This window comes from Chelon labrosus (assembly GCF_963514085.1).
Source record: "Chelon labrosus genome assembly, chromosome: 9".
Classification (NCBI taxonomy): Eukaryota; Metazoa; Chordata; class Actinopteri; order Mugiliformes; family Mugilidae; genus Chelon; species Chelon labrosus.
In genome coordinates, this window is record NC_140359.1 from 26032281 (window position 1) to 26045702 (window position 13422).

Below are 13422 nucleotides of genomic sequence, written 5' to 3' on the forward strand. Positions count from 1 at the left end.
GGAGGAGAAAAGGGTAAAGGGGTCAGATTTCACGGCCGGAATTTCGGTCTTTCGGATCTAAAACTCCTCGGTGCCGTTAAGATTTCCCCCCCTGTCGGGGCGGTTCCGGGGCGGTTCCGGGTTCTGGCCGCGAGCTCTTACCCTCGGCGGTCTGTGTTGTATCCGAGCGCGGGCCACTTTCTGCTTGTTGACGATGTTCATCAGTTTAACGGCGTCGTTGCCCTTCACGTAAACCACGGGCCGTTTCAGGGGATCTTCTGCAACCTGGTTGAGCTGAAGGGAGGACAAGGAATAAGATGTCACCAATACATCACTGACAAAAAAAAAAATTAAAAATCAAATAAAGTTTCAGGTGTTTCTAAAAGCAGGTTATTGTCTTTTTGGCCTGAAAGATATTAAACCCAGACCAGTAAGTTTTACCTTAAGTTTTCGAATGTAACCTTCTAACGGGCAAACTTGTTTATTTGCGCTTTTGTGTCTTTAGAGGATTGATCAACACACAGATAGAGAGAGAGGGGACGACAAGCAGGAAATGGCACAGGGTGGATTCAAACCTGCACCACAGCACTGAGGACTGTGGCTATAAGATAAAAGCCTTCGTTGGAGTGTTGAAGGTTTTGAAATGGATCTGCATCAACCATTCATTGATGGATTTTAATGCCACATGGTTGATGCATTGGACAATTGTTTTTTTCCCTTTTCTTATTTAATTCATTTTCAGTTTTACTTGTACAGCATCAGTAGCAATACAAATGATCACAGGACGCTTTACAAAACCCAGAAAAGACTCCCTTAGACAGGAAGAAACCTCCAAATTCACTAGATCCCAAACTGATCAAGTATCTGTGGAATGATCCACAGGGGATCCTGCCCTCAAAGGCACCCCACTAACAACGTCCTGTTGCCAGACACCACAGGACACCCTCAGAAGGCCCATGTCCAATTATCTGATGAGTCACCACAAGGGAGATCTGCACGATATTAGGAAGGTGGTCCTAAGGTGCCTGATCGGTGTATAAAACTGCTCTATTGCTGCTATAATGATTGAATATAAGAGGTGTCATGGGAAGGTTGCAGAGTGATGCATTCAGGTGGGAGTGGACATATTAATATTCAAGTATGAAAATCTGAAGTCACTGCTCAGATGCAGTTCGTGCGACTTCGCGCACAGAGCTTCATTTTAAGAGCCCATAAGGGTAAACAGTTCGGGAACCACCGTCTGAATGTAAAAGGCACCGGCTCTCCTCCCAGCTGGGAAAAAATGACCCGCGGGGGCCCGGGGCATGGAAAACCGCGGCCACGCTTCCACCAGAGGCGGCGGCGGGAGGAAACCAGTCAATGAATCGAGCTTTTTGAGTCGCTCGACGTCCTCCTTCACTCCTCCTCTCCCTCTCTCTCTCTCTCGTCTGCCGGTCGGAATCTGTAATTTGAAAAGCCCAGGGGGAAACGTCGCGGAGGACGTTCACCGTTGCTATTTCTTCTGCTGTCGTCATGCGTCCCCCCCCCCCCCCCCCCCCGGCGAGACGCTGTACGTTCTGGTTTTAAACGTATAGACGTCTTTTGATCTCTGGCTTGGTTCGGGCCTGGCCGCTTTAAGAAATGTCTCAGGGGGTTTCAGCCTTTGACAGCGAGTACAACTAGAAGTTATTTTTTTTTTATTATCTGTGTGAATCACTTTTTAAACTAATAAACTTTTCCACAAAACAAAATCTCGGGCAGCGCTTTTGCTCGGCCTCGCGTTGCAGCGCAAATTGAGAGGAGGAGAAAAGAAAAAGGCTGTCAAGTGCATTAACTTCATAAAGCTTCTCCTAATTTTGGCCCTGGGACCTTAATTCTCCCCCCTAAGCTCCTCCTCCCTGCCCCTCGGCCTTGCGGCTCCCGTCTCTGCCGATCGGGCCGCTCTGACTGGAAAAGCCTCTCGGGGGAATTTAACACAGCCGCCCAAGCGGTGCCTTTCATGTGGTCGCCGCGCAATCCCTTTTATCTCTCAGCTACGCGCTTTACGACCCAGCAGCAGAGAAGAAGAGGCGAGGAGAGAGGAGGAGGAAAAAAAAAAGAAAAAGAGAAAAACCTGCAAGTCCAGGCCTGGCGTGGCAAGGATGAATACCGCAGGAGAATTCTTGCGACAAAGGCGCTCAGAGGAGCAACTTCGGGTTTTCTGCTCCTCAACGGCGCAGAAACACGAGTCAGGATAGACTGGATAGAAGCATGCGACTCACGAGCACTATACTCCCTTACTGCGGCCTGTGAGCCTCACTCAGCTCTCTTGTTCTCGGGAGGTGAGGTAATGTGCGCTACCTGTGCAATTATGAGCTCAACAGAGTTCGGTCACGGTCTAGCGAAAGCTGAACCTGGATATCCATTTTCAGTGCACTCCTCCAAAGAGACGAGCTCGAGAGCTGAAAGGCCCAGGACGGATGAATGAGCGAGGCTGATCCCGCGTGCTTTTGAGCGCAACTGCAGGCAGAAAGATCATTGTTTGCACAAACGGCGCGCACACATCGGCAGTCGGGAGGGCAGGGCGTGCTGCCGAGCTTCCCTCAGAGGTGAAAAGCGAGAGACGTCTTTTCACAGACGGGCAGATTAGGCAGTTGCCGCGTTGCTAGGAGCGCTGAATGCCTGGGTAATTCTAGGTGTGTACAAACCTGGTCGATGGCATCCGGATTCTCAGACACATCAAAGATGACGGCGGTGGCTCCCCGCTGCACCGCTCTCTTCGCCTGCCAACACACAACAGAGTCACCATTAGATGCGCGCACGGAAGAGCAGCTCAGAGAAACATGCAGGGAATGCGAGATGGCAACGCTCAAGTGCAAGCAAAACATCCCCAGGGGTCACGTTTAACTCGAGGCCACTAGAGGGAGTTCTCTGCCTAGGTGTGACCCCCCCGCCCCCCCCACCGGGCACGGCTCGCTCCTGACGCCGGCGGAACGAGGAAAGGAAGATTACAGGGTGAGCTAAAGAAGCGAGAAGTAAACAAGCCGGTGATAACATTCGCTGGGATGCACATGTGGCCTCAGACATGAAGTCTCCATGATGTCACTCCCCGCGAATCTGCACCGCGTTAAGCTAATGGTGTGACATGAAACTGAAAACACAGCGCAGCGCCGTGCCATGCGGCTCGGCACGACAGGGCCGAATCTGAATTGAATTCTGCTGCGCACGCTCAGGAAAGTTGAATAAAGTTATCAAGGATTTCCAGCTGTTAAAGTGTGAGCTCCTTTCATGCGAATGTGTGTGTGTGTGTGTGTGTGTAGGGGAGGGGTGTGTGTGCGTGTGACAGCGCAGAGGCCTTTTGAAGAGTTTCTGCTAAAGGCAAAAGATAAAGGAAGTGCTTGGATCTGCAGAACCCGGAGTATCTACTCGCAGAATCCAAATTGGCTTCCCCTCCTCGCGAAGGGAGAAAAAAAAATAAATAAGTGCCTTTATCTTAACTCCCGCCTTTCCCCGACAACCCGTCCTCGCCCCGCTTGATTCACGGTGCCCTATTTTGGACGGCGTTTTGATGTCTGCCCTGCACGATCTAAAAGAGCGCAGCCAGGATCATATCCTGGTATTATCAAGTGCCCTTGGGTTCCCGCCAGCGCTCTTCATAACTGGAGGGGAAGGAGGGGAGGGGTGGAGGAGGGGAGGGGAGGGGTGAAGATCAAAGTGACAATGTACAGTGCTGTGACTCTGCGGCCGACTGGCTGGAGAGTGTCACCACTCCAAGTCTGCAGGCGCTCACAGAGGGAGAGGAGATGGGGAGCGGTGGTATGTGCGGGGGAGGCCCAATTGCTCTTTTCACAACACATCGAGTTGATTTCTGAGGTAACGACATTCAGCAGCGGGATGTTGAGCAAGTTTCTGGATTATTGTTTTCAAAGAGCAGCTCTGCAAGCACAGCGGGCCGACGGGATTAAACTGTCTCCAGATGAATGGGGCTTCTCATGCCCCGTGCATCTCTACGCATTATTTGCGTTTTATTTGTTTTGCCATCTGCAGGTCTGTTGGAATAAGCCACAATCAGCGTCTTATTTAGGTTTAGCGACGAGGGCTGCAATTACAGATTACAGGGATGTCCCGATCGGCGTCGGGGGGCCGATCCAGGCGTCTTTCAAAAGTGATCGCATCGGATCGGTGGCCGGGCTTCGGCCAAGCCCGATCTTTTGTAGTTATTTATTTTAGGTCTGCCATAAAAAACAAAACCACGTCGCTGCAGCGTCAAAACTAATTTTCCTCTTCGGTTTTTGAGGTTGTTGGCTAGCGTCAAAGCTGCAGGAGAAAGAGGAGGAGGAGGGGAATGTGAAAGAGAAGAAGAAGACTAAGAAGAAGATCTATGAAGATAATTTTTGCTAATTTAAGATCGGTTTGGATCGGTATCAGATAGGGGGGCAAAAGAACCTGATCGGGACATCCCAAATAGATTATCTCAATTATTAAATAACCTTGAGTCTATACATTTCCAAAAGTCAAAACCAATTCTGAAATTTTTTAATTTACCAACAGTCAAAACCCCAAAACCATCAAGACGAATCAGTAGATTTTGTATTCTACATTGAAAAAGAAACACTAAATTGCTAACAGTCACCTTTCTTTCCGCTTATTAATCATTTCAGCACAACTATTCCTTTTCATCAGAGCAAACCTTACGGACTGGAAGCTCTGTTAGTCATTTCCTGCCGTTTTCAACCTCATATCAAACTCTTTATTTGGCCGACTAATGCCAAAAGGCATCCAGTGCAATATGGACCAGTTTTAGTGAGCGGTTGTGACAGTAGCTTGGAATCTTGCATGCATTACAATATCCCCCTTCCCCAAAAAGCAAAACAACGTGGCTTCTTCAGCTCTAAAAGACTGGTGGAGGAGTTGGGGTTTTGAAAGGAACATCTGTGGATGTGCCCAGGGCCATCTGAGGGTCTATAACACACAAACGTTCACCTATTATTGGAGGTTTTGAGTAGTAGATGATACTCTGACCACCCAATAGGGAACTTTTTGGACGTTAAACCCCAACTCCTCCACCAGTCTCTTATAACTAAAGAAGCTACGTGGATGAAACGTCTTAAAGAAACCCTGCAAGTCCTTTATCGCAGCTTTCTTGTTTTCTTTTGAATATACCACAACCTGGATGACTGAGCAACCTCTCAGCAACGTGCATTATTTGCCCCAACTTCCTTTGTGTTTTACGAGTCTTTACAGCGAGGTTAATATTTAAAAATAGCTGTCCAAGAACTAGCAGGTGAGGCTCAACCAGGTCTGGACGTCCGAAGCAAGAAAGCTTTAGAAGTAGCTGCATTTTCATGAATGAGTATCTAGCAAAAGTCTTTTTTTTTTTTTGCGCTAAGCGACACAGGTGCATGGTCCAGAGTCTCCTTCACCGCGGGAACTTTGGGTGGCACTAACGCTGCACGAGGCAAGTCAGAGCAGGAGGGAAGCAGAACCAAAGCAACAAAAGGCCTTTGATGTAGCACACTCTATTCATTTCACGTTGACTGTAAACCAGTTTGAGGAAAATGTAAATCATGACTCTGGACTTTATAAACTACGTCTCAATTAAGAGTTTCCCATCGGTTTAACGTGCAGACGCGACGTCCGCGAACCAATCATTAAAGACTAATTAACCCAGAAGGCTCGTTCGATCTTTCATCATAACAACAACAGGCCATAAAATCCAAGCTCTTCCAGCTTTCTCTTTCGTCCTGCCCCCCTTTCACCGTGAACCAACATTGCTCTTTTTTTTTTTTTTTTTTTTTTTTTCTTCTTTCTTTCTTTCGTTTTTCACTTTCTGCATTCGGAAAGTTCAAAAGCGAGCGAGAAAGCGAAAATCTCAGCTCGGCTTTTCCCTCTCACCCAGTTTTCTCTCCGCTCCACGCTGCCAGGCTCCAGCCTCCATTTAATTCAGCGCAAGTCTAGCTCCTTTGATGTTAGCTCTCCCAGTTAATAATTAATAGCTCTTGGTAAGACGCTTTGAGAAGAAAGAGATCTCCCTCCTGAAGAATCTCCACTTGGGCAGGCCTGCGCTGCAGTGCAGGGACTTGCCTGACAACAACAAAAATGCACCCAGAGGCAAACTGGCTCTCTTAGAAAACATGACACATCTCCTTTCCAGCCCTATAAAAAAAACAAAAAAAAACATCCTTGGACACCAATTGAAGGATAAATGCTGCTAACAGATTACTAAAAAAGAAAAAAAAAACTTCAGTGAGACAATGCTGTTTACTTCACAGACTCCAACTGGCTATAGAGTTTCGAGTGGCAGCGCTCCTGTGTAAGAGGAGATTGTGCAAGCAATACGAGACAGCGTTCATTCCCTGTTGGCAAACTTCACTGAGAAAAAAAAAGAAAAAAAAAAAGATGAATAACGCGACAGAAACGTAAGCTTTTATTCACACGGGTTTCGCTGGGGTCGAACAGGAGTTTCTAGGAGGCCCAGTCATTAAAGGGGAACTACTGTTTTTTACAACTTGGACCTTATTTCTGGCATAAAATATGATCGTTTACTCACCCATATAACTTTTGTGTCATTTGCACTCGTTCAGAAGATGATTAGATCAGCATATATCCATACAGTGGGAGTGAATGGGGCACCGAGACGCAGCCTCTAAATAACGCATTATCTACCGCGAAACTTGTTCATTTCACCAATATTTTGTTATGATACGCTAGTGCTATTCCCCGTTTGAGTCCAGAGTTATCATCATCCGGGTCTGTAGATTGACCTACAGACCCTGGGTGATGTCTTCTGACCTGGACAATGTCGTCTCTGAGCGCCGTGCACACCCACAGCGGTCGGCTTGTTTACCTGTAATTTGCTACTACTATTTTTTTGCAACATGGCTGAATATTTTTCCGATTCTGAGGTTGTGGACGAACCATAGCGGTAGCAAATTACAGGTAAACAAGCCGACCGTCGCTATATGGATATACACTGATCTAATTATCTCCTGAACGAGTGCAAATGACACCAAAGTTATATGGGTGAGTAAACGATCGTATTTTATGCCAGAAATTAAGGTCCAGGTTGTAAAAAAAACCAGTAGTTCCCCTTTAAATTTACCGATGCACGGCATCGCTTGAATCTCACTGTTTGCGCTGAATGATGAGACCAAGACATGGACAAGAAGTTAACATTATTATATTTCTAAAAAGCTGCAAAAAAGCAGAAATTCTTTAGAAAAAAAAAAGTTACTTTCTCTGCAATTGAAGCATAAAGAAGCTTTTTGGTACACAGTGTAATTATACTAATATATGAATAAAAAGATATTTTAGAAACACAAAAAAGGGAGACTCTGGCACGCCTTTTTTACCCTCAAAATTTAAATTTTCACTGCATTTCAGAGAGGAATGTCGTACTATTAACATTTTCTTGACGTATGTACCGTAAATACTGCTTAGCTTAAAATATTACGATCAAAAATGTAAACTAATGGCTCGTGTAAATGAAGAAATCGACGATGATGACATATTTGTCATTTACAATTAAAAAAATTTTAACTCCAATTTACAGCAGAAGCCCTTTAAAGTAAGTAGGATTATAGGACGAAACAGGACGAAGACATGTATCAGGAACTTGATTTACTACTCCACCACGTTCAAGAAAAGTTCAACAAACCCAAGACGATTTAAACTAAGCTTCTTTTACTAGGCTGCAACACGACATTTTTGCAGCAGGAAGTTTGCCTGGAGTGAGCGCCGTGGAGTTGAATGTGTTTACAACAAAACGGCTTCGATTGGTTGCAGGACTGTCCAGTTTCAATTATCAGTTGAAACAGGCCCCGTAATGAAGTCACAATAGCCAGACTCAACGCTATTCTTTTGCAGCATTTAGAGAACACACAAAGATTGGCAAGTAGCAGCAAAAAAACAACAAAAAAATAAAAGAGACAAATAAAAGCAGCCCGTCTTCCCTTGAAATCCCACAAAAGGTTGATATTTTCCTCAGAGCTGAAACATGATCTCCTGTGAGAGCTTGATCACTCATCCATGAGAAAAAAAAAAGCCCAACTCTCAACTTGAACTGCATGCCAGGAGGGTAGTGGTGGCAGGGGGGGTTACAGGTACGTCACAATACTGCTGGCTAAACAAATTTCCCGCTGGCTCTGAGGCATTTCGAGAATTAGGGTACAATCTTCCCCGAGTGAAGGCAAACCGCAGCAGAAAGCGCTGAGAGAGCTCAGTCTAGACACAGAGGAAAATGAAAGCTATGTTTAGCATCCCTAAGCGAGCCTGCCAGCTTGTAAGATCTGAGGGACAGACATTTTCACTCGTCTGGCGGGACGCTTTTCCCCCGCGCTCACTCCATCATCCCACGCGGACCGAAGATTCTCGACACTGACACGCAATTTACAAAAGGACGCGCTGGTAAATACGCAGGTAAGGGCACGGCTACGCCCCGGGCTCACATACAAACAGACCAACACCTGGATACACCTGCAACATCTGGCTCCCTCTATGACAGGACTCCCTCTTTCTTGTCTACTTTCTTCCCTCCTTTTTTCCCTTCCTCCTCCTCTTCATGCTTTCCTTTCCCTCTCTCTCTCCCTCTCTCTCTCTCTCTTTCTGCACTGCTATAATTAAGGCAATTAAGTCTTCAGAAGACTCTCCACTGCTATTATGCTGTAATTTCATGTTGCCTCCTGGCTTTACGGTTTATTAAAAGATAAAGGCATACTTTTCTCCCATGGATTTTCTTATATGTGGTCACCCCCACTTTTTCCCTCTCCATCCTCACTCCCTTTCAGAGCAAAGGCATTTGAGCCAAGACATTATTTACATTCAACTAAAATTACATTTTTCAACGTGGCCATGCTTCATCTGACTGGAGGCCTTCGCGGCCCGGAGAGGGAAATAAAAACGGCAGCACCTCCTTTCTCGTTTCTACGCTCCTGTACAGACTGTACTCCTGGGAGCGAAGTCATGACGACGCCGGGAACATTAGTCACAGTCTTCCTCGTCTCCTGCTGTTTGATGTTAATCTGTCATAACATGTTGCGCCGTTTTAAAGACAATCGACATAACTGCGTCGGCTGTGTGTCATTTAATTAGCAGGTCAGACGCTCCCGTTGCTCTGGATCTGGCTCACAGTTGTGTCACCGCGACTCTGATATTCATTTTTCTGTTCTCGCTTCTTAAACCACTTATGGGGATGTGATGAGAACTTAAATCACCTCCTTATTTTTTATGACTCCCTTTCCACCCATATGTAAGTTTTGGACTCGAGGCAGTGTATTTTCATTTCCTAAATTACAAATGACACCGATCAGGCATAACATTATGACCGCCTTCCTAATATTGTGGTGACTCATCAGAGAACGGACATGGGCCTTCTGAGGATGTCCTGTGGTGTCTGGCAACACAATGTTGTTAGCGGGGGCCTTTGAGGGGAGGGGTCTCTGTGGATCAGGCTTATTCCAGTGCATCCCACACAGTGTTTCCCACAGGATATTGTGAGAAACTGGGAGGACTTACACTATTGTTAATTCTACTGTCTTGATAAAAGGCCCCAAAATATCTACTATAATTAGTTATCCCAACTATTAAAAACCCATTTATACAGTATATGAAATGTCTACAGTCCATCTTTAAATTACCGTAATAACTTGGATATTGGACTTAGCGACAAACAGAAGCAGCCTGTGGAAAACTAAACGTAACGCTGTTGACACGTGGCATACTATGGATAAATTAATGTAAGATTGAATAAAGTATCAGCTATTGAAACAAATTTATAGCAAACAGCTAACTTTCAATTTAATTTTGCTAGCTAGCTCGTATAAAGATAAGCTTCCTCCGGGTTTTGACCGACTGTCTTAAAATAATTGTAAATCTCCATGGTCAAAATAATAAAGAGCACGAACATTATTGTTAATTGTACTGTTATGATAGAAGCCCCTAATATCTATACGGTAAATGTCTACAGTCCGTTTTTAAAATACCAAAATAACTTGGATATGGGATTTAGCGACAAACAGAAGCAGCCTGTGCAGTATTTATATATATATATAAAAAAAAAAAAAATATATATATATATATATATATATATGTGTGTGTGTGTGTGTGTGTACAGGAAAACTAAACATAACATTGTAGAGACGCAAGATGTAAGCGAATAAAACGTATAGTAAACAGTTAACTTTGCTAGCTGGTTAGTATAAAGTTAAGCTAGCTCATGTTACGTCTGAAGTCGCTTCCTCCAGGTTTTGACTGACTGTCTTAAAATAATTGTAAATCTCCATGGTCAAAATAATAAAGAGCATTATTGTTAATTGTACTGTTTTGATAGAAGCCCCTAATATCTACTATGATTTATCGCAACTATTAAAAACTATTTATACAGTAAATGTCTACAGTCCGTCTTTAAATTACCGTAATAACTTGGATAATGGGATTTAGCGACAAACAGAAGCAGCCTGTGCAGACAAATTAATGTAAGTGAATAAAACGTGTTCATAGTAAACAGTTAACTTTGCTAGCTTGCTAGTATAAAGTTAAGCTAGCTCATGTTACGTCTGAAGTCGCTTCCCCCGGGTTTTGACTGATGTCAACACCTTGTGCTTGTCCTAAAGTGTTTTTGTGTGTGTGTGTGTGTGTGTCAGGCTGCATCCTGCTGGGGATGGCTGCTGCCATCAAGGAGTGTCATTGCTATGGGGTGTTATTTACTTCTCCGGTTGTAATGTTATGGCTGATCAGGTTAAGAAGAGGTAAATGAGTAAAAATCTTTCTCTGGTGACTGTTTCCTTGGGGTTTTAAACAAGGCACTGTTGAGTCTCTACTTCTACTTTCCCAAACTTTTCAACTCTCCCATTTCCCTGTTTAACATTAACGCGAACAGCGTTTTGCAGCAGTCCCAGGAGAAAAAAAAAAAAAAAAGAAATGTTTAGGAAGCACATAAAAATCCACTTGTGTGTCACACCGGTGGGGGACAAGGGGGGTGCGCCGAGCCTCCTCCAGCTCCTCTCCATTCAAGCGCCTTCACATAAACGGATAGTTTACCCAGCGTAAACACACAGGGGAAAGAATCACTTGAAGCACTCAGTGCGCTCAGCGACTGCCATTAATATCAAACATGTAGATAAGAGGTTAGGTCAGGAAGTGACTGTCAAGGATGCTGAGGTCTGCTTATGGTCTAAAATCTGTTAAATCAGATAAGTGTCTCATCTTAAAGTCAAAGGCCTACCGTTTAGATCAGGTAGGCCTTGATTTGTACTATTTAAAACTTTTTTTGTATGCTTTTGTTTTCAAATTAGATTCTGAGGCACAGAAAAAGGGTTTGGTTCCAATGCAGAAACCCAGTTCTTTTTATTGAAGTGTCTTATCAATAAAAGAACCGGGGCTTCCTGGTTGGGTTTTGTCAGTGTCTCATTGTGGATAAACAGAGGGGTTTGTGTGGTCTGACCAGGAAGACACAGAGAGATATTTGGGGCAGATATAACGACCAAACTATCAGACAAAGACAGGGCCCGCCCCAGGTACACTGATCCTTGACCCCTCCCTCTGTGCTGTACATCATGTACAGGACCATCCGACGCACACGTGCGTATATAGCATGTGATGACTATCTCATCCACTGTGTCGCAAACCCTCAGGGAAAACCTGCTCCCGCTGGTAAAAGTGTCTTCTTTCCACCGGTTTAAATCCTCAAGACGTGTGCAACAAACAGAAAATGATGGGAAGCCTCTGGAATTTTTCTACTTTGATAACACGTTTCCCTTTAGAGGGAGATGTGCTTCACCTCGAGGTCGCCTTCTGGACTGGTGTGAAAAGCCTCTTTTGAGGCGGTAATGTCAGCTAGGGAGAAAAACCAGAGATCTCTGGAGGAAATCAACAACACAGGAACCTTCCACCGTCTCTGGATGCATTTCCGACGATTTTCTGTCCCCCTTCTCTTCCCTTCCCTGATTGTTCTTTTCTTCATCTTCCTAACTCGTAACCCCCCACCCCCACCCCTCCCCACATCCCCCACCCCTCTATGTCGGTCTCTGCCTCAGTGCACAATGTGGGGTGGCCATTCACCCACCATTGCATAACCAGAATTATACAAGTGAACTGTGCTATGAAAATGTGTGTTTGTGTGCGCGAGGGGGCACCTCTGAGGAGGTCTGCCAGTGGAATCTGGCAAAAGGCCGAGCCCATTAAAGAGTAGAGAGAGAGAGAGAGTGGGAGAGAGAGTACTGCCCCTCATCATGAGACCCAAACATATTCTCTCTGAACAATAAAGTCCTGACCCTCACCTTGACGGGAAAACCCTCACAATACTGACAGAACTTAAACGGAGGAGTCCTGCCAAAGCCTACCACTTATCAATGTTTGAACGTAAGGCTAATTATCAGGTTTTGAACGTTTATCTGTAACATACACCGATCAGCCACAACATTATGACAGGAGAAGCTAATAACACTGACCATCTTGTGACAATTCAACGTGCTGTTGGGAAACCTTTGGACCTGGCATTCATTGGTGTGAATGTTCCTTAGACATGTAGCACCCACCTAGACCAGACCAGGCACCCCCACCCCATAGCAATGACACTCCTTGATGGCAGCAGCCATCCCCAGCAGGATGCAACCACAAAAAGTCTGTAGGAACAACTCAAAAAAACATGAAGAACAGCACAAGGTGTTGACCTGGCCTCCAAATTCACTAGATCCCAAACTGATCAAGTATCTGTGGGATGATCCACAGAGGCCCCTCCCCTCAAAGGCCCCCGACTTACAACATTGTGTTGCCAGACACCACAGGACACCCTCAGAAGTCCATTCTCCGATGAGTCACAACACAAGGCACAATATCGCACAATATTATGAAGGTGGTCATAATGTTACGCCTGATCGGTGCATGTACAGGGTTGTGCATATTGTCATCCAGTATAGTTCAATGTAAACTTTTCAGAGTTTCAGACTCAAGCGGCACCAAACTCACCTCAGACAATAAGAGATTTAAAACTCATTGAATTCACATGGTTTAGATGCTGCTGCAAACTAGAAGTCTGTTGAGGTATCCATCATATGTTCTGTAGTATTCTTGTGTTGTTTCAGGGCCTGTGTGTGAAGGCTAGACAGATAAAGCTGTAAGGAGTGAACAACGCTCCGGCCTCCGGTAGATAAGAAGTATAAAACAGATCTGTGCTGCGTATTCTCCTCTCAGTGCTTAGTGCTTTGTCTGTGCCGTGAGCCCATCTGCAGATGTTGGATTAAACACAAAGAAAGACCAGAGTGTTCCATTCCCCTCTAATTCTGATTTAGATCATATTTTGTTTTCCTACAGTTTTTTATACTGGGCATCTTACAGAGCTGAAAACACGTTGCACTGTACAACTTGTGTACTGCAATGACAGTGAAGACTACTCTTAAGGCTCGTTTAAGGTACAGCAGGACGTAGACGGCGTAACAGACGTACGTAGCCTACGTTGGTGCGAGCCATTTATACTTGTGTGCTCGCCAC

The 13422-nt window shown here is 45.1% G+C and overlaps 1 protein-coding gene across 1 annotated transcript in view; it reads right to left on the reverse strand.

The window, feature by feature from the left end:
* znrf3 (zinc and ring finger 3) overlaps positions 1-13422 on the reverse strand; it is a 71601-nt gene that overhangs the window by 6857 nt on the left and 51322 nt on the right. The window contains exons 3-4 of the mRNA XM_084551675.1: positions 2646-2720; positions 142-273 (exon numbers count right to left, since the gene is read on the reverse strand). Coding sequence (XP_084407801.1) covers positions 142-273; positions 2646-2720 — 207 coding nt within the window. The remainder of the gene's footprint in view (positions 1-141; positions 274-2645; positions 2721-13422) is intronic.